The sequence below is a fragment of the Nothobranchius furzeri genome, chromosome 5 (genome assembly GCF_043380555.1).
Source record: "Nothobranchius furzeri strain GRZ-AD chromosome 5, NfurGRZ-RIMD1, whole genome shotgun sequence".
In the NCBI taxonomy this organism is placed as follows: Eukaryota; Metazoa; Chordata; class Actinopteri; order Cyprinodontiformes; family Nothobranchiidae; genus Nothobranchius; species Nothobranchius furzeri.
This window is the reverse complement of record NC_091745.1, coordinates 45,189,311-45,215,582: the sequence shown is the minus strand read 5'-3', so window position 1 is coordinate 45,215,582 and position 26,272 is coordinate 45,189,311. Positions and strand designations below refer to the sequence as shown.

General features: G+C 42.6%; 2 protein-coding genes across 2 annotated transcripts in view; one reads left to right on the top strand and one right to left on the bottom strand.

Moving 5' to 3' along the window:
- Positions 1 to 14,634, bottom strand: part of triob (trio Rho guanine nucleotide exchange factor b) — a 117,471-nt gene extending 102,837 nt beyond the window's left edge. The window contains exon 1 of the mRNA XM_015949135.3: positions 14,384 to 14,634. Coding sequence (XP_015804621.2) covers positions 14,384 to 14,453 — 70 coding nt within the window. The 5' untranslated portion in view covers positions 14,454 to 14,634. The remainder of the gene's footprint in view (positions 1 to 14,383) is intronic.
- A 147-nt stretch (positions 14,635 to 14,781) lies between these two features.
- dnah5 (dynein, axonemal, heavy chain 5) overlaps positions 14,782 to 26,272 on the top strand; it is a 133,733-nt gene continuing 122,242 nt past the window's right edge. Inside the window, 1 exon segment of the mRNA XM_070551922.1 lies at positions 14,782 to 15,867. Within this exon segment, the coding sequence (XP_070408023.1) occupies positions 15,784 to 15,867 (84 nt within the window). The 5' untranslated portion in view covers positions 14,782 to 15,783.

Here is a 26,272-nt window from a genome sequence, read left to right as displayed (position 1 = left end):
CCTTGCCAAATAGGGAACTCATAGCAGATTCAGGACCGGTAAATAATATTCAACAACAAAACACACTATCCTTACACACAGGGGATCGCAAGGAACCAACCTTAGCTGGTAATGAAAATGCTGAATTGTCCTTACTTGACAAAGGCATCAACACCGAAACATTCTTACCTGACAGAATGAGTGAAACTGCGACATTCTTACCTGAAAGAGTGAAAGAAGCAGCAACATACTTACCTGAAAAAACGAAAAAAAACGAAGTATACTTACCTGACGTAGAAACGGGGGATGAAACTAACACAAACCTACCTCAATTGGATGGTGTCCTAAAGTCGCAGCAACGTGATGTAAGTTTTGAACCCATCATACACGATCAGACACATACATCTGAAAAGACCAAAGTCTTAGAGAATAGCTCATCAGCTCTGTCGGAAACAGAGAGCTCACTTCGTCCTGTCTCAGTTGAGAATCAAACCGAAACGGATGAGCATGATACTGTGCAACCAGAGATGTATGTCAGGAGATCTGAACGAAGTAGTCAGCCTCCTCAAAGACTAACTTACTCTCAATTGGGCAATCCACTAGTGACCGTAGTTAGGTCCCTTTTCCAAGGACTTAATAAAGCTTTTATTGACTCTCTTACTCAAGAAGTTGTGTACCCCGTAGAAACAATGCACAGGGACGTGCATGATATTTAATGGGGGAGGATGTAACCCAGAAGCTAGAACCTTAATGAGGTATTAACTAATTGGCTTACTAATATGATCCATCCTCAATTTAGATAAAATATAAAATATAAATTAAGGAAATTAACAATACTAATTAATAGATATCTAATTAACTAATAGATAATTTCATAATGAATTATTGGAAGGGTGAATAACTAAAATAACGAGTTTAATATTAAACATCGGTTAAAACAAGAATCTTGAACATCACTAACAGAAACAGAAGAGGAAAGCTGTATACTATTGGTCCAGGTGGGAATCTGAAATTTCATTGGCTGAGAGAAATAAGTCCCGCCTCCGCGAAATAAAACCGTGCGACGCAGCTGAGCGAGAGGAGAGACAAACGGCTGTGCAGCACGCAGATACAGAAAGCAAAGACTGAGCGGTTAGAGAGAGAGAGAGAGAGAAAAAAAAACAACGGTCGAGGCCGTGAAGAACCCTGATTTGGGTGCCGCATAGATAGAGGGAGAGGCGGACTTGACTCCTTCTAATAAGAGCTAGGAACTTGGAACCAACGCGGTGAGTAAAGAAAAAAGAAGAGAAAAAGCTAACGATGCAACTTAAAAAAAAAAGGAAACTTAAATAGCTTATCAAATTAATTCCATTCTTATAGATTTGTGTGGAGACGACAGAGTGAACCAATCCTCTGTAGGAGGGAACCGTTGGAGCGCGTTGGTGAGTGAATGAGATTAAATTCAGTAAATTATTAAATTCAAAAAGCTAATTACAGCAACCGAGGTGACAGCAGTGGGCTGCTAGACGTTAGATCCCAGGAGTTAACATCTCAAACTACCAGTTAACGGTGGTAGGGCATATAGGAGTTAACGGCTCAAACCGCCAGTTAACGGCGGTAGGGCATATGGGATTCCCAGGAGTTAACGGCTCAAACCGCCAGTTAATGGTGGTACGGCCTAGATGTACAAGGTCCTCAGGGGCGTTATAGCTAACGCCATAGAATTAGCAATGCGTCCCTTAACCAAACATTTAATAATAAAAAAAATAGATAAATAAAAATAAATAAAAGCTAACTGATTAGGGAGGAATTATTTTACAAAGGTGGACCAAAGGACCAGAATTTATATTTTGTTGAATTTTGTTATAGAACATTTTATTTATTTATTTATTTATTTATTTATTTATTTATTTATTTATTTATTTATTGTGTTACAGATATACAAGGTGTCACAATGCTGTATAGAAACACAACTAAATGTATCCTTGTTGTCATGAATGTATTTCTTGTTGAATAGTGTAGAGTAATAGAATCTAACTGAGCCTATTGAGCTGAACAATTGTTGTCATATGTAATTATATTTCCAGAGCTACTGAGAATTATTTTAATAGACAATCAAATTGATGTTATGTTAGTTGAACTGTGAACCCAAACATGATTGGCTATGCCAATAGAGTGAAGCATTTGTTTAAGTCTGTAAGACTTTATGCTGTGATGTGACGAGAAGGGTCGATGCCAACTTGCTAACAGTCCTGTTGTTTACAGGCTGGGTTTTTTTTTTCCTTGGGTTTGATCCCGACTCCTATGATCACTCACTTGGAACGAGAACTGGATTTCTTCCTGACGAGGGAGATGGCGAGCCTTAACCACTGAACGAACCAGGACATCTCAAGTAACTGAAGAGCAGACTGCTCTCTTCTGTGAACAATCTCAACGGTGCGGTAGGAAAAAATCGCACCACCGGACTCTGACTTTCACCCCAAGCGTGGGGATTTGACTTGACGCCGGCTGACTTGTGACTCATATGATCAAATCTCATACCGAGCATTTTACTATTGTCGATTGTTTTCATCTGTTTTTGTGTGTTATCTTTATGTGTTATATTTCCCATTATTATTAAAATTTAGTATATAAACCGTTTCATGCTATACCCGTGACTCCAGTCATTCTTAAACAACCTCCAATTCTCCCCGAACCTAATTATTGGCCCATTTGTTTATTTTTTCTTTTAATTATCTTATTGTATCCTGTAATCCGGTTACACTAACAACAAACACTATCTGAATCTGAGACCATGGTCTTGATTCGGAAAAGGATAGAATGCCTTCTCCGGGTCAGGGATGAGGTCCTGCCCCAAGTGGAGGAGTTTACGTATCTCGGGGTCTTGTTCATGAGTGAGGGAAAACTGGAGCGTGAGATTGGCAGGCGGATTGGTGCTGCATCTGCTGTGATGCAGGTGTTGTACCGGTCTGTCGTGGTGAAGAGAGAACTGAGTCAGAAGGCAAAGCTCTCGATTTACCGGTCGATCTACATTCCTACCCTCACCTATGGTCATGAGCTTTGGTTAGTGACCGAAAGAACGAGATCGCGGATACAAGCGGCCGAAATTAGTTTTCTCCAAAGAGTGGCTGGGCTCTCCCTAAGCGATAGGGTGAGATTCGGGAGGGGCTCGGCGTAGACCCGCTGCTCCTCCACATCGAGAGGAGCCAGTTGAGGAATTTGATGCGTGCAGCTAACGGTAGCCATGATGCTAAATGAACAGAAGGGTGACATGTGTTCTTTTAGGTTGATTGAAGACCAGATGCCCTGCTGCATTCTGGGTGGCATATTGTGTTAGGTACGGTCTGATCTTTCGTATATTATGCAGCACGAAGCAGCATGAACGAGCCACAGAGACAGTGTGATCTTTAAAGGTCAGCTGGTCATCAGTCACAACACCCAAGGTTTGAACTGCCTTTATTAAATTAAACTGAGTTGTTTTACAAATAGCTCATTCTAGCTGTTAGTTCATCAATCGGTTCAGGATTACTCTGTTTCTCCAAACTAAGGCTATTCAAATGAATTGTTACATAGGAACCCACTACAAATCATCATAACAATCCTTTTCAAGTTGATAGAATACTATCCCTTATTGTTCATTTATGTAAATTAATCATATCCATTAAATTATAGTCTTTGAAAATAAAATAACAAAAAAAAAAAAAAAAAAAAACATCAAATAAGCTCCGATATACCTGCAGTTTGTCCCGGGCCATCCAGTTTGGATTCACATTTAGGAAGAGAACAATCTAAAAAAGAAATAAAGAGATCATAATGAGAAGCAGCAGATTTATATGAACTACAGAATGAGTGAAAGGTCATGTGACTCACTGGGATGCTAGAAAAACACTCACAGTGTCAAAAATTTAAGCTGTGGAATTACAGGGTACGTGTGAGAGGGAAGAAGCCCTTTGATCCGAATATCTGGTTTGGCCCTCCTAGAGATTAAACGCCATCGAGCATGTGGCACACAGATTCTGTCAAACTGAGCATGGGCACCCACGTGCAAATAAAACTTCATACTATTGTAAAAGCAGCCACAATTCAGTTCCAACATTGTGTCATTTTAAGGAAGACAAGTATGATTTGTCTCAATTGTGCCATCAAAATTAAACTAGGATAGATAATAAACAAAAAAGCTGAAGGTTATTAAAGCATAAAACTTTAATTGTACTAAAATTGTTAGCCAATTAAAATGATTCAATAACATGGTGGTGACTTTAGGAGTAAAATAAACAAATGAAATCTTTCATACATGCGCTGGCCTCCATCACAACCCTAAACAGTATCTTTCTGGGTCACAGAGCAGTAGGACGCTATGATGGCACAGGATAACAGAAAGGAGGTGAAAGAGGGACGGGGGCAGCTTAGTTGTCCACTTTGACTTCTCCTGGCTGCCTTCTAAAAAGAACCGCCCGGCATATGCTGTCGCCTGGCGAGGATTACAGTAAGCACCTGCTCACTGCTTCATTTCTACACGGCATAGATGTAGTGGCTGGTCCTGCTAAGTTCACCACACCTTATCAGTGGAATGGAAAGAAAGGTGAAGGGATTCAAATTAGGAGGAAAAAAGGAATCCACAAGCTTTATGGGAAGTGAGGGAGTGACAAAGGAATGAAACACTTAAAAACTCTTTAATGAAAATAACTGATCTTTCTACCATTCCTCTTTATTGACTTAAAACCTGGCAGAAGACTTAAAGAACTTGAGATTCTGGAAAACAAAAAGTAGATTCTAGAGCAGCAACTGGTTTACCAACAGTAAACGCTCCTGAAAGCCTTGACAGTAGGATGGGATGTTAAGCATGAACCTTGGCCTGTTTTATACAAAGCAGGAAGCTGCCATGGATAAGGCAACAAAGCTCATAACGTGCCCGAATCAGAGCCTGCTTCTGCCTTCAAAGCAAGAGGGAATGATGCAGTCAGAGGCTTGTTTGTGAGAGGAAGACCACGCAGTTCCTGTTAGACAGACTGGGCACAGCTGCTGACAGGAGACAAGCTCACACACGTGTGCAAACACACACTGCAAGCTGTGCTTTGATTCCCCCCAAACCAAGTCCATGTGTTACCATGATGCTTTTGCAGTCATGAAGTAAGACTTGCACATGACGTCACAGCAGGAAAAGAAGTGTTACAGCGTATGGGAGGGATATTACAAAATAAATCATCAAACTAACCTACACAAACATTTTAATGACTTAAACTATCACATATCTGATGTCCCACTTTAAGAAGGAATAGATGTTACTGAAAAACTAATTTTGGTATTCAAAGAAACAAAACTAAATCCTGGTGGTACGGTGCCTTTCTCCCTAGAAGAAGTTCAACTGTGTGACTCAAGCAGTGCAAGCTCTCATGAGGCCTTGGCTTCTTTGTCAAAGAGTTACAAAGAGAGGAGAAAAAGCCACAAAGCATTGTGGGAGGTTTGTGACTTCAGATACCCCATCCAGATGTTTCCTTGGTTTGATCTGAAGGGATAGAGAGGTGACGGGGGTAGAGGTCAAACTGAGAACGGAAGAGTCACATATGTGTTTGTGAATAATGTTATTGAAACAGCTTTGGCATTACCTTTGGACTATGTTGACTTTTCTTTTTTCTCTTTTTAAGAGCAGGTAGAGGTACTTGGGTTAATTTAGAGAAAGGATCTATTAGCATCTTCTTTGACTGCCTTGCTGACTGGCACCCGTAGCGGTGAGTACATCAAGCTGTTTGTTATCCAGAAGCATGAGGAGACAGTTTGAAAGACAACCGCAGATTTTGCCACAATGACTGAGAGCCGTCATCAGGCCGTGGCCAGACTGTATATTCACACTGGATGGTTTGCCAGGCTAGCTGTCATGGCCAACAACTAATATTTACAGATATTAGGGAATCTATACTTTCCTACATGTTGGACATCATATACAGTAGGGATGGAGAGATTCACTGATCTTAACGAGTGGTTTGTTCATAACGTCAGCGATGCGACTGCACCAGTACCTTCAGTGTGCACCGGACACAACTGACAGCTATGTCATAATGTATCTTTCCAAGCGTGTCTCTCGTCGGTAAAAGCTATGGTTATATGGATTATCTCAGAGTTTACCTGCTATGTCTTCACTTTTTGGGAAGGAAGTCAGGTGGTGCGCAGCTGCAGTTAGAAAATCGTGAGACATTAACCAACGTACGTTCTTCTTGTCTTAACTTAGATTGTATTGAATCATATCAGCAGACGGTTTCCCCGTATCATTCTGTATGATGTCATCACAATCACTGAAACACACCCAAACAATTACCACATGGCCTACCCATTTATGATCCTTCCATACCTCCATCTCTCCTTCATCCATCCTTCTCTCTCAGACCTCAGGCGACGTGTGTGGGATGAAGTGATTTATACTTCCGTGCATATGCAGTCACCATGTGTATGTGTGTGAGGTAATAAAGGGGTCCCACAGGGTACACATTAGCATCCTGAAAATACTTATTAGAATTCCTACTTATTGACTGAAGGTTACCAATGAATATCAGTCATGTATACTGGGAGGGGGGGTGGGGGTTGAATATTTGTATGTAGATCTCTTTACAGTCATTAAAAAAAAGATTCTCTCAAACGAAAATTCTGCAGGACAGATTAGATTCTCTGAACGCTGACATTATTTTGACATTAGAATTTTTTTTTTTGTTTAATTCTGCAAATGTTGCACATTAACAGTACTGGAATCTGTTCCGGTGTTTATATGAAATGCACCGCTTTGCTAAAATGTCAAAGAAAGCACATTTCAAGCAATGGGGAAAATGCAGCACGGAAAGGGCATGCTAACGGATGCTAAAACAATGACCAATACAATGCACAGAGCTGTCAAAACAACGCAAATTAAAGCTTACTCTTTCTGCTGGAATTGAATAAGTGAGAGTTAATATTTTAAGTGAGCCCTTTTGGTTCAGCATCACAGGCAATGCCAGTCAAAGCTTCTGACCAACTGCCAATTAGGCTGCTCTGGATAGCCATAAGGTTAAAGCCTCATAAGAGCAGCATAGCCTACATTTTGCAGGGTGTACTCCACCCATGCCTCAGATCTATAATTTGATGACTGAAGGCTTGTTTGGCCTTCTAAGTATGTTGTGTCCTGTTTCTCTACAGCAGACTCTCCCTTCTTGTTTACATTTTAACTTTCTTGTTGACTGTTTATGTCTATTTTGCAACCCCCAGTAATCACCTATTTGCATCTGCTGTGCTTTCCATACATATGTTTAAAGTCCTCTTGCTCATCTACAAGATTAGCACAGATTTACGCTCAAGTATGCAAAAGGACACTAGGTCATCACCCTTTCATCACATATGACTATGCAACAAGAAATGAGGGATTGCTGCTCTGTAATTTGGCTTTCATTACAATCTGCACTGGCGTAGGTCATGGGGTTTATTGTGGGCATCGAGGAAAGGGCTCACTGAGGTGTCAATAATGACACTGCAGTTATTGACGCTGACATCTTAATTCTATTCACAGTGCAAGAGCCACTGAATGCCCAATGAGTCATTACTAACAAAGCTGGTGTTAATTTAATTGCTGGTGTGCATTGTGATAAGGGCTTTCTCATCTTTTCCTTTCAGCAACGCCATGATGAGTGTTTGTAACTGAAGTACCTACCAATGGAATATTCTGCTAGTGTAAAGTAGCTATATTTAACACCTTAAAATAGATAAGAGTATGCTTTAGCTTATCTGATCGAGTCAACATTTGACCATAGATGATTTTAATGATAAATCAAGTTATATGACTTAGGTCTTTGAATCCTGCAAAAGTTGCCTTGACAGTTATTTATTTTGCTAGCTGCTTTTATGACCACTGAGTTTCACCATGCAGTTCAGTAATACAATTGTAGGCCCAGTAACTTCATTAAATGCCCTCTAAGAGACTATAAATGTAATAATACTTTTAAAAGTATGCTATTGTGCAACAGAAGGCTTAAAGGATTGCCCCAACATACTCAACAAGAGCTGATTCAACCATCTAAAACTCAAGGTCATCCGAATTTTGCCTCAGAATGGGATTTGATGCCAGTTCATATACATTTTGATTGGCTTACCTGTTTTCCAGACCTGCTGAGTCCTGCTTTAGTTGAATGGAAATGGAAATAGTTACATTCTTGTACATCTACAAGTAAAACATTGTTGTGAACTTCAAGCTTTACAAAATTAATAAGACATTTCTAACAAAACTTAAATAACTATATTAGGGCATGATTTAAGAGGAAGCACTGTAAGGATTCACATTGGAATTATGTTCAAATTAGATTTGAATATAAAGTTCACAGTAGGTTACCGATGAAATCTTAATACAGAAGTGAATATTTAATGAACTGTTAGCCAATCCTTAAAATTTGATTTCACATGATCTATCTATGAATAAATTAAATAATATTCTCTTTATTTACTGGCTGTGGCTTGTCAATATCACAACACTTAAAAGGCTCATTTTATTGTTGAGGTGCAAAACCAAACAGCACCTGAGGACTTTCACACATTTTGTGCTTATTCATAATACAACTTTAAAGTTCTCTGATAAACCATTTTCCTACTTGTTATTTTCTAAATATGGTGCAATAGAAAATAGATTGGGAAAAACAGATTGGAAAAGCCGGTCAGATTGAAAATTAGAACTCTTGGCTGTGTTGATTTGGTGTCCAGGAGAGAGCAGAGTTTGTCTCGGCTAGCAGGTGCTAACCATTAGCATTAGCAACTTCACAAAACAGCAGAGCTCATTCAGACTTTAGTTATTTGTGGAGATAAATCATCAATGTGTTGATGTCATTTTGATTCTAGCCAATGAGAAACGAGATGTCAAAATATCAGGAAATAAGACTCCAAAACCTGCCCTCTTCTGCTCTCCTCTGTTCTGGTTGAATTCTAGTTCCTGAAACAGGAGAGCCAGAGCTTTTTTCCACACACAGATCGACTCACAAGGCATTCATTTATACTACAGACCACCGCAAATGTATTGGGGAAAAAAAGAATTTGGTCTGTGATGGCACCAATTGTACCAGTCATACTTGCTCTCCATCCATTCATTTTCCTCCGCTTATCCAGGGTTGGCTCTGACCTGACCCTAGAAACTTGCACTTGTCTTATCTAGGATTAGGATAATGAAGTACAAGTTGCAGCATGGAAGTTCAGACTCTTCTCTACATCCACTTTCACCAGCTCGGTCAGTGAAGGTGTTCCCCTGCCTGTCCAAAGCCATAATCCCTTCAGTAGGTCCTGGTTCAACCCTGAGGCCTCCTGCTAGTTGGGCACGCTCCCCCAGAAAGTGTTCAGGTGCATTTTGACCAAACGTTTGAGCTGCCTCACCTGGCTCCTCTTGGTGTGGAGGAACAGCAGCTCTCTACTCTTGAAAAACTGGTCTTCTCACCCTATCTCTGTGGATACACTCCACACCACAGTTGCACCTAGTAATTATGACGATGAAGGTAATGAACAAAACCACTGACAAATGGCAGTCCTGGCAAGGACAACTCTCCCCAGGAACAGGTCATGCATGCAGCTGGCTGTGAGGACCATACTCTTACTCCTTTGGTACAGGGACTGACCCTTTAAAAGTGGTCACCCACACCATACTCTCTGAGCACCCCCATGCTGTACCTCTAGGGACATGGTCGTAAGCCTTCGTCAAATCCACAAAACACATGTAAATGGGGCAAACTCTCATGCTGCTTCCAGAACCCTAGGAAGGGCAAAGAACTGGTATGCAGTTCCCCAGCCAAGATGAAAAGCACTCGATTTCTCCTGAATCAGTTAAAGCTGCTTTCTGGAGTTTTCCCCTTTCAGAAATGATGTATGATTTTTCTGAAATCCATAAAAGTGATTATCTCATCATGTACTGTGATAAAATGTAAGCAATACATCTTTTTTGCTAACCACGCCCCCTGCCCCGCAGAGCTTTGTGCAATAGGAAACTGAGCGCCGACCAGAACTAACCAATAGCGTTAGACTACCTCTTACTTGCTTCAAATTTAAGGAATACCTCGACTGATGCAGAGTTGATTAACTATTCACAAACAAGTAAGTCTCTAACATATAAATATATGAGAACACAGCATGACATGAGAATAATACTCGTAAAACTACGTGTTTTAGCTCTGTTTGTCGGCTACAGAAGCACACTTATGAACAGAAACGTGAAGTCGCCATCTTAAACAAACAGAGGAATAGACTTTTGTGTGATATGCTTTTCAGCCACTAGATGGTGCCATTGGATAAGAGAAATACTCTGGAAAGAAGCTTTAAATTCAGTTTATTTCTATAAATAAATAACAACAAGAGTTGTCTCAAGGCACTTTACAAAGTAAACATTTTAATACAGTTCAGTTCATTAAGAAAATCAGTAAAAAGTTTCCTAAATATAGAACCCAGCAGGTTGCATCGAGTCACTGACTAGTGTCAAGAGTCTTCACAGCAATCCTCATACTAAGCAAACATGCAGTGACAGTGGAGAAGAATCCCTTGCATTACGCAAGAAAGATCCTGTCCATCCCCAGAGCTCTGTTGCCAAATAGATGTTATACCACCCTGGTGGCATCTGATCGTCAACCATCCCGATCTCCCAACTCTGCTTCCTCATAAGGATATATGTTAGTGGGACTGAGAAGTTCCTTAAAAATGTTTCTTCCACCGTCCAACTAATATCCCAAGTTGAAGTCAGCTTCTCTCCTGCTCCACTGTAAATGATATTAGAGCGCTGCTGCCTTTGCCCCCTGAGGTGCTGCATGGGATGGTTTGCTAGAACCTCTTTGGAAATAGTCAGTAATGTTTTAAGCATTTCCAACCTCCCCATGTATACGATTTTACCTCAGCAGCTGTAATAGTTTTACTACAGATACCATGAAGCAAGTGACCCAGGAATTAAAGTTTGCGCTGACCCTCTGTCAGTAATTAGTGGGCTATCTCGAAGTATTTGAAACTATTTCAAGATTGGCACGAGCAACCTGGGAGAGTGACTCAGAGGCTGAGCTGTAATCCACAGCAAGTGTGGGACTGAGAGATGGAGCACCATCTGCTCACTGAAAATAATCAAGGAGAGAGGAACAGCGAGTCTCTTCAAGAGCTAATGATAACATCAACATTCAGGTGAACCACATTATACATTTTGAAACAAAAGACTTACGTTTGATCCTCCTCACCAACAGGTCTGTATCTCCACTGATCACTTGTGAATAAGTCAACCTGTCATTCAGTTATCAATCAATTCAAGTTCTCCCAGATTCTAACCCAAGCTGACTAAACCGAGCACCAAGCGTGTAAAAAGAGCCACAAGAGGAAAGAAATGACTGCTTGGGATCACCTCCCACTATAGGAGCTGTATGTGAAGACTTCTACATGCTACAAGCTGACCTTCATTAGAAAGTTGATGAAGTATCGAAGATTAGGACACATAAGAGAAACGTGTGAACAAATTCAATGTTACAGATGAAAACGGCTTGTCTCTGTTTCTGGACTACATACTGTAACTTTCTAAAGGCATTCACCAAACAGAAACTGCTTTTTCCAACACTTTCTCTTTATAGTTTCTTATAAAAGTTTCCTCAGGGTATAACCTATTTCTGTCTTCGTCATGAATACTGTATGAACTGCATTTGCTGCTATATAAACATCCAAGCAGCCCAACATCTCTGCAAGCCAACTTTCCAGCCTGATACTAAGCGACTATAGGAAAATACATTGGCATGCATCCAACCAACCGTTAAAAGACTATTTGAATACAATCCATTTTGACGACATTCCTAACCGTCTGACTGGCAGAGGAGAAAGGATGCAGACTAGGCTGTTGATAAAGCACGTGTGCACGTGTGCAAATCAAAGACAGCAATGTAAACTTTGTGCAAAGAATTCCTCACTTGAAAATGTTGTGTTTGCATCCCTGCATGTGCTCAGTCTGTGATGAGAGGCAGACGTCAAGGCACCAAGTGTCACTGGGAAAAGCAGCTGAAAGAGCATGGAACAGCTGCTTCTTCTGGTGCGCACCAATCATGACACTGCACTGGACCGCTGCTTTAAAGGTACGATTTAAACCCTGGTTAGCGTTTGCTTGCAGGGTTAACAAACTACACAACTATTAATATTCTCCAATATTTAGCACCTAAATCCACAATTGAATTTAAAATGATTTTATGTCTAAAGCTCTAAGTCCCATCTCATAAAGAGAGTTATATTGCTCCTTATTGTCGTAACAGAGTCCTTCTCTATCTGATTGCATGTCTGTGCGTGGTTTCTAGAGTTTAGAAAACTAGATTTGGAGGCAGAGCTCTTATTTGATCCGAATTTATTCTAATGCAGCATTTTCATTATGTCCCTATCTGGGTGAATGGCATCTATCCAGTCCTTGGGTGTTTTTTTTTTCCTGCAGGTGGGTGGTTCCCTGAGCAGCAAGCACACCTGCAACAGATCCCTCATCAATCCAAGTGGGATAAGCGGAGCAGCAGAACGACTTCACTCTGTTGGATGATTACTCTCGTTGGGTAGATCTGACACTTAGCGAAGCTCGTGTGATCTTGCTCCTAGCATTTCTGAAGATTTTCTCTTGCTCTCCTGAGTGCCTCCCATGCCCAAACCCTCCAAAGCTTCTGGTAACACTGTTCTGCCTTCACGTCTTACTGCAAGGAATCTGCTAGACCCGCTCTCAGCTGCCCACCTGCACTCTGTCCCTCACCTGCCAACCTGCTGTCCAGTCCCTCTCCTGGCTCACTCACCCGGACCGCTTCCACCTTCTGCCCAAGATCCGTCTCAAACCCCGAAGCTGGGATTTTCTACCTCGTCCTTACCATCTACTCTTCTCCTCACCTTCAGATCACTTCCTGAAACCTCATCACAGCTTGGATCTGTTTACCATTACATCGTAAATACATTTGTTTTACCTTTACCTCTCCTGAGTCTGGGGTTGGTTCTGCATGTAGGTCAGAAAACTACCGCCCATCAATGAGGCAAACATTCCTGATCCTGCCTCCTTTAAAGACGGGGCTCTAAATAAGACAGGATTTCCTTCATGATGAATCCTATTGTTAGAGTTAGCTTGGGTTATCCTGACTCATCCCTTCAGTTGTGTTGTTATGAGCTTAGACAGCGATAGGACTTCCCAACCTTCCACTGTCTTTCACGTTTCTTCCATTTTCATTGAAATGACCCCTAGAGTTGTTCAATGTTTCAAAATTATTTCCATCCCAACAACATAGTTTATTTTCTGCATGTGTTTGTCTGTTTTCATGTGGAAGAGCAATCTAAATAATGAATTCATCAAAAAAGCTCACTTCAGTATTATCTATAGGACACAGTCAAAACTTCCTAGAGTTATTTGACCAAATCACAGATGTTTTTGGGATATTGTTACAACAAACTTTGTGTTTACTGTTAAATGTGTAACTACGAGATGCTTCCAGCAGACCTCTTCCTCTCAGCTCACAGTAAGAGAGCTCCGTTCCGTTCCCTCAAGGATTTTCCTTTCCACGGTTGTTAGAAAGGGCGACTTCTTACCAAATTTAATTTATAACATAATTCTCTTCTCAAAAACTCGGTTGAGGCAGATGGCGGCTCACGCTGAGCCCGCTTCTGCTGGGGTTTTTCCTGTTACGGGGAGTTTTCCTCTCCACTGTTGCTATGTGCTTATTTAGTTTGGGGACTGATGTAAAGTCACTGACACAAGTCCTGTCACTGACGCAAGTCAGTGACTTGATGCATTACGCTGGTTTTTACATAGAAAACTTTTAGCTAGTTGAAATTATGAATTGAACTCAATGCACTAATGTTTGCAGACCTTGAATTGGTGCTACATAACTGAATTGATCATGAATGTGAATTTTTCAAGAACGTGTCTAAGACTAAATGGACAGACATAGATTATAGGGTGATTGAAGTAGGCAGGCCTAGTCTCATTTGTTTTGATGACGCCTCCATGTCAGCAAGGCTCAATGCATTACAGTGCCCCGTCCCTATAAGCTACACATGCGTCCATGGCCCAGACTTTCCTTGCATCACATCTCAGTGCAGGATCCTGGTTTGTTTACAGGGTTTTCTTATCTGCGTGCATTTGAAGACGAGGCATCCGAAAGAATCGTGACGTGCGTAACGTGAAATCTGTCCAACACAGAAGAAAGGATGGGGGTGGGGGTGTCAATATTAAATAGCAAAGCAGCACGAAATTCTGGGGGGTGTTGTAATGAAAGGTTGCACGATGACAGGTCAGCGTATGGAGAGGAAATATCTGAGCATCCCTTCAGCTTGGACGCAAAGATGTGAATTTCATCCGTGAAAACGCGTTTATGACCCGTTCGGTGCCGATCTGGAGAATTAGCAGGTACCCCCAGCGACAGCTTGGCTCCGGGTCTCCCGGAGGCAGGCTCGCCCCTTTCTGACTTACCGGATTTGAAAAACGCCGCTATGTCTGCCGCGTCCGTCGCAGCCTCATCCAGTCCCTCTCCTGCGCTCATGGCTGCGGTCGCTCGGGTGGAAACAGAGAGAGATCCTTCAGATTGTTTTCTTGTTGCAGTCGCTATTTGTCAGCAAATGCGGATCCTCCTCACGCCTTTCCTTTCATTGAAGCAGAACCTTGTCGTATCATTTCTCTCATCAAGCAACAAACCTCCTCCTCCATTTTGGCCAGAACGGGAAAAATCCGGGCGACCGATCGGCGGCGCTCCCGAGTTCGGACGTGAGGAGGAGGAGAAGGAGGAGGAGGAGGAAAGGGGTGATAATGAGAGAAGGCGGAGGTAAAAGAGGAGAACAGAGGGAGGAGGGCTATTCCGATTCAAGGGGTGGGTGAGGGTGGGATATCCTGGGATTCCGGTTCGGGGGTTGGGGGTGGTTGGTGCAATGTACGCCACCCAAAAATATTTTTTTCTTTTGGGTGTGCGCCACTGCACACCAGCAGCGTCACTCGCTGCGGTGCTGATGCGGGCTGCGTGGGTGTCAGGCTTCTTAAATGCACACATGGCTCAGCACAGATGTTCAGGCAGATGTGTCACAATTACGAACATCCCTGCGTCGTTACGTTACTTTTAAATTCTGGCTAAAATCAACGGGTCTGTCAGAATGTAAGTACCCAGCTGTTCTCACCTGCATTCTATTACTACAGGGTAAGTATTTTTGTACTATCAATAATATCCAGTGGTGAGAGGAGAGGGACGCAATGCCAGTAAAACATGACGATGAGTTCATCCTTTCTTCATCCTCTGGTGAAGAAGATGATGCTACAGTATGAGGTCATTTGCCCCACAAACCTAACCCAGTTCTCCCGAACAGCTGCAGTTCGCTCCGACAGAAAAACTCAGTGCGCTTGCGCCATCTAGCGGCGCTCTTTGTAACGTGCGCCAAACGGGTCGGTAAATTCGCGGCTGCGTGGTGTGATTTAAAAAGCACTTCTTCTATTGCAGTAGGCAGCATATTTGAATAAATTAACACCTATTGTTTAAATATGACATATGAGCTCCAAAGAGAGTAAAAAAACAACTTAGAAACAGAATAAAAGGACAAGTTTAAAGCATCATTATTGCGTCCTATAATTGCATTTAAAGATGTTAAAAGGTAACAAAAGAATGAATAAAAGCAAATGTAGCTCTGGTTTCCCTCATCCTCCTCCCATTCGCATGTGGATGCATCGTTACCATGGAAACCACTAACAAACGCTTAGCTGAGGATTGCTGTAGACGAATCTCGGCTGATTGCGCTTAGAAATAATAATAAAAAACAACAAAGATAACACTTGAAGCAGATAAGGCTGTAATTTTAGACTCTAGAGAGTTGTAGAGAAATGTTGGAGCCATGTCGACCAGCTCTCGGAACACCAAAGTGAGCTACAGACTCAGCCAGCCGTCTGAGTTCGCGGAGACGCTCAAGGAAATGCAGGTTTGACTCCAACAAATACATATTTTAAGTTATTTTAGTTTTAATCTGTGCTTATTATGTAGCAGGCAAAAGTCATTAAAGGCTGCTTTATTCCTGTAGCTTTTTGTCACCATCTACAAGACAATTGTAGATTGTAGACATTTTTTTGTTCCACCTCCTGTTTTTGGTGTCTAATTCGTTCACCTGACCCACTACAACAGCATTTTCTTATTTTGATCTTCTTTGTGAATAGATGGTTTGTATTATTATTATTATTATTATTATTATTATTATTATTATTATTATTATTATTATTATTATTCACATTCTGAAACACAATCGTTTATTACAGTATCTTATTGTATTTTCCTGTGAAAACCTGTACCTCGGTTTCATAAAACATCCATCTTTAGATGCCAACAAGTGAAATATGGAATAACAATGATGCACATGCATTGATCAGAGCTTTTAGGAAATTAGCAGCAAAACGTTAACATCCAAGAACGTTCTTGTCACTTATGATGGAAACAACGTGCCCTTCTTTTGTAGCTTCACATCCCACTTGAGCTACTCCAGCTCACAACAGCAGTGGATGCAGTGTTGGTGTTCTGTCCCTCCATCCACTAGGTGGTGGTATGTTCCCTGCAGACTAGCTGGCCAAACTCTTGATGCTGCCTGCTGCATTATGACAAATGCTGTCATAGTCCAGTTAAAATGAGACGCACTGGAAGCACGTTTGGTTTGCTTAATCTCTTCATTTTACCAAATCTGTTCTCTAGCTTTCTTATAGTACACAGTGAGAACTGTTTCCTTACTTGTTTGTTACATTTTCATTCCTCACCTTCTTATTTAGATCTATTTTCATTTGTTCACCTTTTCTATTCTTGGTACGTAGTGTGTCTGGGTTTTTGTGTAGTCGTTATCATAGTGTCTTGCATCGTTTAGCTTATGAAAGTGCCTTCTCTCTTTTCTCTGTGCCTTCATCTCCTCATGCTTAGACTACTGTAACTCTCTTTTCACGTGTCTGAGCAGAACCTCCCTGAACCGTCTACAGGTGGTTCAGAATGCCTGTGCTCGGCTTCTGACCAAGTCCTCCAAATACACCCACATCACCCCGCTTCTCCTCCAGCTTCACTGGCTGCCAGTCAACTTCAGGGTTCTCCTGGTTCTGGTCTATAGGGCCTTGCATGGACAAGCACCATCTTGCATTGTGATCTTCTTAGTCCCTACACCCCCAGCAGGTCCCTGAGGTCCAGTGATCAAAGCCTACTGGTTGTGCAGCGCACCAGGCTAAAGACCAAAGGTGACAGATCATTTGCTGCTGTGGCCCCCAGACTCTGGACCTCTCTCCACCTGAGCCTGAGATCAGTGGACTCAGTGGTCTCCTTTAAAAAGCAGCTGAAGACTCACTTGTTCAAACTGGCTTTTGTGTGACCTTCTTCACCACTCTCTTTATTCTGCTCTCCCCACCTATTCTACCTTCCTCAGGATCCACTGATTTCCCTCTTTCCTGTTCACTCTCTCTCTCTTTCTTAAGATTTTTTTAATCACAATTGTCTACTTTTTGCTAATTTTAAATATATTTTTAAACATTTTCTAAATTATTTTTTATATGTTTACATTTTTTGTTTTTGTGAAGCGCCTCGTGATTTTTATCTTGAGAGGCGCTATAGAAATCATATTTTCTTCTTCTTCTATAAAGGTGGTGATAATGATGATGATGATGGCCTAACTTACTCGAAATATGATGCCAGCTTGTAAGTGATTAGTTACTTTCGGATTAGTTATTTTAAATAATCCATATAAAGAATCAGAGTAAAAGTTTGCGTGTCCCCCCCCAAACATGTCTTATCCTGACATGGGATTTTTCCGCCCTCTAGCGGATAAAATTTGTTAACACAGGCAGCGTGCGTAAAGTTAAACAAGACACAACTCATAAACACTTCCTGTTGATTCCTTCATTATAAAACATGCCGCGACAAGTGACTGAAGGGTTTATAGTTACAGGTATACAGTTAGTCTGAATAACAGGAATGTCTTCACATATCCAAACTACTTAACTACTAAAACACTGTAAATCTATTTAATCATCTGTTCAACAAGATAAAATCAACAAAAACAGGAACAATCACAGTCTATGGGAACAATTAGCAGCTAGTCAACGTAACTACAAACATATCAGGTTGTATGCCCTCTAGCGGCCAAAGGGTGAAACTAAATCCACGGTGGACTTGGAGAGATTACTCTTGGGTAATATTAAATAAACGTTTTTAGGATCCAGCAATTTACCATCATAACTTTGTAATTTCTAATTAAACATGTTAGAAACAAAACTATTAGTTCTTAATTTAAAGACCAATAATACCCAACTGCATCTAATAAACACATTCAGATACAGACTTGAATTAAAATGGCCCATATATGTTATTAAACAGGACAAGAATTAAAGCATTTGGATTTCACAATGAATGTATAAATAAATACAATAAAAACAAATAAAAAACAGTTTAAAAAGCTACTGAAAAACTGAGCTGCTTTAATTTGATAAACCTGTTTAATTAGATAAATGAAAATTTAAATTTATGTGCAATATATTATACATATTTGGTTTAAAGGGCAAAATGGAAGATAAGTAAACTTTCAGATCTTCCTGTTGTTTAGACTAACTATGCTGTTAACACTGACTTAAAACCATAGACTGTACAAACGCATGTTTTATTTTGAAGGACCAACCAGGAAATGCAATGATTTTTGTCTTGCTTAGCTTTATGAACAAGGCATGCAGTAACAACTTTCCAATCTCGAAAGCCAGACTAGAAGTGAGTTTACATCCAGTTTACCTAAATAAAACAAACGCTTGTAGACATAGTATGTGGCTATCAAGCAAATCAAACAACATATCACAAGCAATTAAATAAAAAGTGTATTTAGAAAAATAATCAACAGTAAATTTACTGAATTGAAAAACCTTCGTTCGTCTTCCTCCGCTTATCCGGGTCCGGGTCGCGGGGGCAGCGGGGAGGCGTCCAGGAGGCATCCTGACCAGATGCCCAAACCACCTCAACTGGCTCCTTTCGATCCGGAGGAGCAGCGGTTCCACTCCGAGTCCCTCCCGAATGTCCGAGCTCCTCACCCTATCTCTAAGGCTGAGCCCGGCCACCCTACGGAGGAAACTCATTTCGGCCGCTTGTATCCGCGATCTCGTTCTTTCGGTCATTACCCAAAGCTCATGACCATAGGTGAGGATTGGGACGTAGATCGACCGGTAAATCGAGAGCCTGGCTTTCTGGCTCAGCTCCCTCTTCCCCACGACAGATCGGCTCAGCGTCCGCATCACTGCAGACGCCGAACCAATCCGCCTGTCGATCTCCCGATCCCTCCTACCCTCACTCGTGAACAAGACCCCGAGATACTTAAACTCCTCCACTTGAGGTAGGACCTCTCCCCCGACCCGGAGGTGGCAAGCCACCCTTTTCCGGTCGAGAACCATGGTCTCAGATTTGGAGGTGCTGATCCTCATCCCAGCCGCTTCACATTCGGCCGCGAACCTACCCAGCAAGAGCTGAAGGTCAGAGCTGGATGAAGCTTGGAGGACCACATCATCCGCAAAAAGCAGAGACGAGATTCTCCTGCCACCAAACTCGACACACTCCACACCACAGCTGCGTCTAGAAATTCTGTCCATAAAAGTGATGAACAGAACCGGTGACAAAGGGCAGCCCTGGCGGAGTCCAACCCTCACTGGGAACAGGTCCGACTTACTACCGGCTATGCGGACCAAACTCACGCTCCTCTGGTAAAGGGACTGAATGGCCCTTAACAGAAAGCCACCCACCCCATACTCCTGGAGCGTCCCCCACAGGGTGCCCCTGGGGGCACGGTCATAAGCCTTCTCCAAATCCACAAAGCACATGTGGATTGGTTGGGCAAACTCCCATGCCCCCTCCATCACCCTTGCAAGGGTATAGAGCTGGTCCACAGTTCCACGGCCAGGACGAAAACCACATTGCTCCTCCTCTATCTGAGATTCAACTATCGATCGGACCCTCCTCTCCAGTACCTTGGAGTAGACCTTTCCAGGGAGGCTGAGGAGTGTGATCCCCCTATAGTTGGAACACACCCTCAGGTCACCCTTCTTAAAGATGGGGACCACCACCCCGGTCTGCCACTCCCTAGGAACTGCCCCCGATGACCACGCAATGTTGTAGAGACGTGTCAACCATGACTGCCCTACAACATCCATAGCCTTGAGATACCCAGGATGAACCTCATCCGCCCCCGGGGCTCCGCCGCTGTGTAGTTGTTTGACTACCTCAGCAACTTCTGCCCCCGAGATCGGACAGTCCATCCCCAGGCCTCCCAGCTCTGGTTCCTCCTCGGAATGCGCATTGGTGGGATTGAGGAGCTCCTCAAAGTATTCCTTCCACCGTCCGACTATAGCCTCAGTTGACGTCAGCAGCTCCCCATCCCCACTGTAAACAGTGTGAGCGAGTTGCTGCCTTCCTCTCCTGAGGCGCCGGACAGTTTGCCAGAACCTCTTTGGAGCCGATCGATAGTCTTTCTCCATGGCCTCACCAAACTCCTCCCACGCCCGAGAATTTGCCTTGGCAACTGCCACTGCTGCACCCCGCTTGGCTATCCGGTACCTGTCTGCTGCCTCCGGAGACCCACAGACCAGCCACGCCCTGTAGGCCTCCTTCTTCAGCCTGACGGCTCCCCGAACCTCTGGTGTCCACCAGCGGGTACGGGGGTTGCCACCACGACTGGCACCGGCCACCTTACGACCACAGCTAGCAACAGCCGCCTCGACAATCGCAGAGTGGAACAAGGCCCACTCGGACTCAATGTCCCCCACTGCTCTCGGGACGTGGTCAAAGCTCTGCCGGAGGTGGGAGTTGAAGACCGTCTTGACAGGTTCTTCTGCCAGGCGTTCCCAGCAGACCCTCACTATGCGTTTGGGTCTGCCAGGTCTACGCGGCATGTTCCCTTGCCATCTGATCCAACTCACCACCAGGTGGTGATCAGTTGACAGCTCCGCCCCTCTCTTCACTCGGGTGTCCAAAACATACGGCCGCAGGTCAGATGATACGACTACAAAATCTATCATCGACCTGTGACCTAGGCTGCCCTGGTACCAAGTGTACCGGTGGGCATCCTTATGTTCGAACATGGTGTTCGTTATGGCCAAACTGCGGCTTGCACAGAAGTCCAATAACAAAACACCGCTCGAGTTCTGATTAGGTGGGCTGTTCCTCCCAATCACACCCCTCCAGGTCAAGCTGTCATTGCCCACGTGAGCATTGAAGTCCCCCAGCAGGACAATGGAGTCCCCTGATGGAGCACTATCTAGCACTCGTCCCAGGGACTCGAAAAAGGGTGGGTACTCTGAACTGATATTTGGCCCATAAGCACAAACAACAGTCAGGACCCGTTCCCCGACCCGAAGGCGCAAGGAAGCTACCCTCTTGTCCCCCGGGGTAAACCCCAACACACAGGCAGAGAGTCTCGGGGCTAACAAAAAGCCAACCCCAGCCCTCCGCCTCTCACCCGGAGCAACTCCAGCAAAGTAGAGTGTCCAACCCCTCTCCAGGTCTCGGGTTCCAGAGCCAATGCAATGTGTCGAGGTGAGTCCGACTATATCTAGCCGGTACCGCTCAACCTCTGTCACAAGCTCCGGCTCCTTCCCCGCCAGCGAGGTGACGTTCCATGTCCCAAAAACTAGTTTTCTTGTCCGGGGATTGGACCGCCAAGGCTCCCGCCTTGGTCTGCCACCCGATTCGCATTGCACCGGACCCTTCATGTTCCTCCTGCGGGTGGTGGGTCCACAGTTGGACGAGCCCATGTATCCGGTTCGGGCTGGGCCCGGCCGGGCCCCATGGGCGAAAGCCCGGCCACCAGGCGCTCGCTCACGGGCCCCAACCCCAGGCCTGGCTCCAGGGTGGGACCCCGGTAACCCTCCGGGCCGGGTACTCCGACTCTTCGTTTTAACCGCCATGAAAGATCCTTCGAACCGTTCTTTGTCTCACCCTTCACCTAAGACCAATTTGTCATGGGAGACCCTACCAGGGGCACTAAGTGCCCCAGACAACATAGCTCCTAGGATCATTAGGGCACTCAAACTCCTCCACCACGATAAGGTGACGGTTCAAGGAGGAGCGACGTGGAATTGAAAAACCTTGTTTTTTAAAGTTCAGTACCTTATCAGTGTCTGAGTTTATTAGATGCAATTGGTTGTTTATTGAACAAAGAATTAATAGTTTCATAGCTGACATGTTTGATTAGAAATTATGAAATTATGGTGGTAAAATTTTGTAACTTAATAATTTTTTTTGTATTACCTATTAATAATTGAATTTATTAAGAGTAAAATCGCTAAGTCTACTATGGATTTAGTTTCATCCTGTAGCCGCAAGAGGGCGTAAGGTCTGATATGTTTGTAGCACTGTTAGCTAGCTCCTACTTTAGCTTATGTACACATATGTGTAATTAATATAGATTTATTGAGTTTTAGTAGTTAAGTTGTTAAGACGTTTCGCTTGTTATTTAATCTAACAAAGCTATTAACATTAATTTAAAATCCGTAGTAATTTTTATGTGACATGTTTTATTTTGAAAGAATCTACAGGAAGTGTTAATGAGTTTTGTCTTATTTATCTTTATGAACGGTGCCTATCGTAGCAGCTTTAGTCTGCTAGAGGGTGGAAAATTCCTTAATATCGAACGCCAGACAGATTGAATTCTCTCAACCAGTTGACCTAAATAATACAGAAAACTTTCATGTCCCGGTTCTCCTTACTATTCGGTTTAACACTGTTACATAAATAAAATTTGAATTGTGTTTTTAGCCAAATGAAAAGAAAAAGACATTTAGAGAAAGACCCTGTTGATAACACCTGTCATATTTTATTTTGAAAGATATTACATAAAGTATTTCTATTAAATATTGGAACTTTATAACTGCAGTTCCCCATTCTCCTTTTCTCTCTCCTTGATATTACAGTTTTTTCGTTCGCTAACAAGCATTTGTCCAACCAGTTGTCACATTTTCAAAACTCTAAAAACAAGTAGCACAGCATCAGTGTTTTGTGGCCATACAGGTCACACATTCCATGTTGTTTTTACACAATATGCAGTCAGTCAACAGATTTCCATATTGCTTACATTGTCTTAACAGAGAAGCTATTCCTCCCAACAAAACTATGGATTGTTTTTGTAGTATTTGAGAATGTTAACACGCAACATCGTACAGTAGCAAAAACAATATTCCTAACCTTAAATGCAGTATAAAAACCTCTGCTTCTGCAATGATGAGTTCAAAAACAATATATCTCAGTTGATAATAAAAAAAAATAGAATAATTTACACACAGCTGATGTATGTTGGATAAATTGGGCCTACCACGGCTGATTGCATTCAGGCTTAGACTAAGTGGCAGGTGTTATTTATTTCTATTACACTGACACAAAAATAAAAGGAGGACTTTCAGGTGTCAAGTATTTGGAAACAGAAACAGAAAGGACAAACACTGCAATGTCTGGACGAGGACGGGAAAGGGGAAGAGGCCCAGGGAGAAGAGCAGGCCCAAGGAGAGGGCAAGGTAGAGGCGTAGGAATATGTGGTGGTGGAATTTCAAGGGTTGAAAGAACAGTAGTCAGTGATGAAATTCGTGCCACCATCATTAACCATGTAATCAACCATAGTCTTTCACTAAGAGAGGCTGGTGAAAGAGTGCAGCCCAATTTGAGGAGGTCAACGGTTGCCTCCATTATACGCATCTTTCAACAAACCAACAGGTATTTATTGCATTTGTAATGGATTGCTTCTATTGTCACTTGAAGTATAAATAAGACCATATAGTAATGCATTTTCCCCCTCTATAGAACGCAATGTCTTCCACCCTCTGGGGGAAGAGGAAAGCTCCTCAATAATGACCAAGAGCTTGCCAGTGTGGAAATGGTGGTTGCAAATAATGCAATAAAACTGTAATGTCCACAAGAGGCCAAAAACAAAGTTTTTCCAGGTTTATCGAGATAAGGATACATTATTCTCTAAATGGCTTAACAGAACCAGAGTTTGTATAGCTCAGATACACACACACATACACGCACACACACACACACACGCACACACACACACGCACACACACACACACACATGCACACACACACACACACACACACACACATGCACACACACACACGTGGGTCTGATGCTCATTAATTATACAGAATTTTAGGCTTTTAATACACTTAAACAGAAGAGTGAGAAAAAATTCACCCCCTCAGAGTTGTCATGAGTGTAGACTAGATAATTTAAACCAAAAACATGTTTTGGTACCAGGCTGTAAACATGTTTATTTCTGCTGTGAAATTTGGTATTTTTAACATGGGAGTCGATGAGGACTTGCTCGCTTCTGACACCAGCCCCCAGCGGATGAGAGTGGAACTGCAATTTTTGGTACTTCCGGGTTGAGACCAATTTCTGAGCCGCATTGTGGGGGCTTGGTCTAGAAGCGGATTTTTGTACATATTTGTTTGAATGCTGAAAAGCATTCAAACTATTGTTTTCCTGTTTTTCTTTATTCTTCTGCTTCTTCTTCTTATTCTGCTTCCGTACACTTTTTGAACCTCTTCTTCTCCTTCAAATTTTGAGCTATTTCAACAATTTTATATCAAAATGTTCAGCTCGTTAAGCTCTTTCCGGCTATTACTTTTGGCATTGATATCTTTCAAATTTTTCGAGTTATTAAGCTTTTTCTGCGAAAAATTTCCCATTGAAATGAATGGGATTGGTCAATTTTCAGCAAATTCCTATCACTTTTTTGACCTCAAACTCTATAGGGTTCCTTTTAACTTAGAGACTTCATTCAAAGTTTAACAAACTCACAAGACTTTCCCGTTTAACATATTAAAGAGGCTTTTTGATATCTTTTACGGTTTTTCTAAAATCGCAGGTAGAAGTTGAGGTACGACTTGACATTTTCAGAAAAATTCACAAAAGTTATAATGGGGAAAGATAGGAGCAGTGACCCTCCCTTGCTCCATTTCCGGCGTTGTACCGAGAGAACCGTAGGTCCGATTGAAATGAGACACACACTGGCTTACAGCTAACGAATATACCTTCGTTTTGAGCTATAATTCATGACTAAACTCCAAACATTGTGGTCGTACAGTTCATTTGTTTGAGAAAATTCTAATTTAAAAAATGTCTCTGCTCACTCTAACTTAAGAATTCCTCACTGTAACTTTTCAACTTCACATCTTCTGTGAACAGCTCTTTACTAACCCCAGACCGTTTGGACTACCAAAACAAGTTATAACTCAAAAAGTAGGAATTTTTGTCAGCTTTTCAGAATGGGTTTCATTTTATCAGTGTTACCGTTCTTTCCCTACAAGCCTCAGAAGGAGGAGAGACCCAGCTTTTCTCTCATTGAAATCCATGTTAAAGGATCAGAGATTTTCTCCTCAAAACGGCTTCAGACAGCTAAAAGTTTATCGTCATAGCTTCTAGACAATTCATGGTAGGCGCATAAAAATCGGCACAGATGATCATCAAAGTCCTCTGCCACTCACGCTTTTTTAATTTTTCAAATCGCTGCAGTACTTTTCGAATGGTGATGAGAAGTTTGACAGGTCCAATTTCACTTCTGAAGGACAGATTTCAAGGGTTCTCTCGTTAACAGGAGCATAGGAGGAGATCCCAGGGGGAACGGGGGGGGGGGGAAAGCGTCCCTCCCTCACACAAAGTTGCCCCCCCCCCCCCCCCCCACACACACACACACAAAAGTTATTGTAAATGTATAAATGCTATCAGTAAACCTGTATTCTAAAACCACAACGTAAAAGTTAGTCTGCAAATACAAAACAATGTGTTTTTAATTGTTGAGAAATAGTGCCCCCCCCCCCCCCCCCCCCCCCCCCCCAATTCCTCAAGTTGGTACGGTCGGTCCACACGCGCTGTTTCCAACGGGCGGGGCTGCCGGCTTTGCCTCGCTCACAGCATCCCGCAGGCTCACAGGAAGCGGTAATCAAAAAGCCAGGGTTTCCAGCAGTAAGTCAATTATCTCACGCTTGTTCTACAATATTAAATATGTCAAATGTGGTCAAAAATGATGCAGGAAGATGAGAGACACAGAACAGGAAAATAGCTCAATAAAAACAAGAAAACAAAACAAAGTGTTGAAAAGTAAAATGTAGGTAGATTTATCTCCACTACACACATGTAATATTTATACTTTTGATACAATTCAGATCACCTTCAAAACTCAGTCACACACCCAGGGCCGTTCCAAGACATTTTGGGGGCCAAGGCAAAATGACCCCCCCACCCCCCACCCCGCCCCACCCACACACACACACAAAATCACATACAAGAGAATTAAAGAGAATTTCAGGTGAAGCGCTTGCACATACTGTGTTATTGTGTG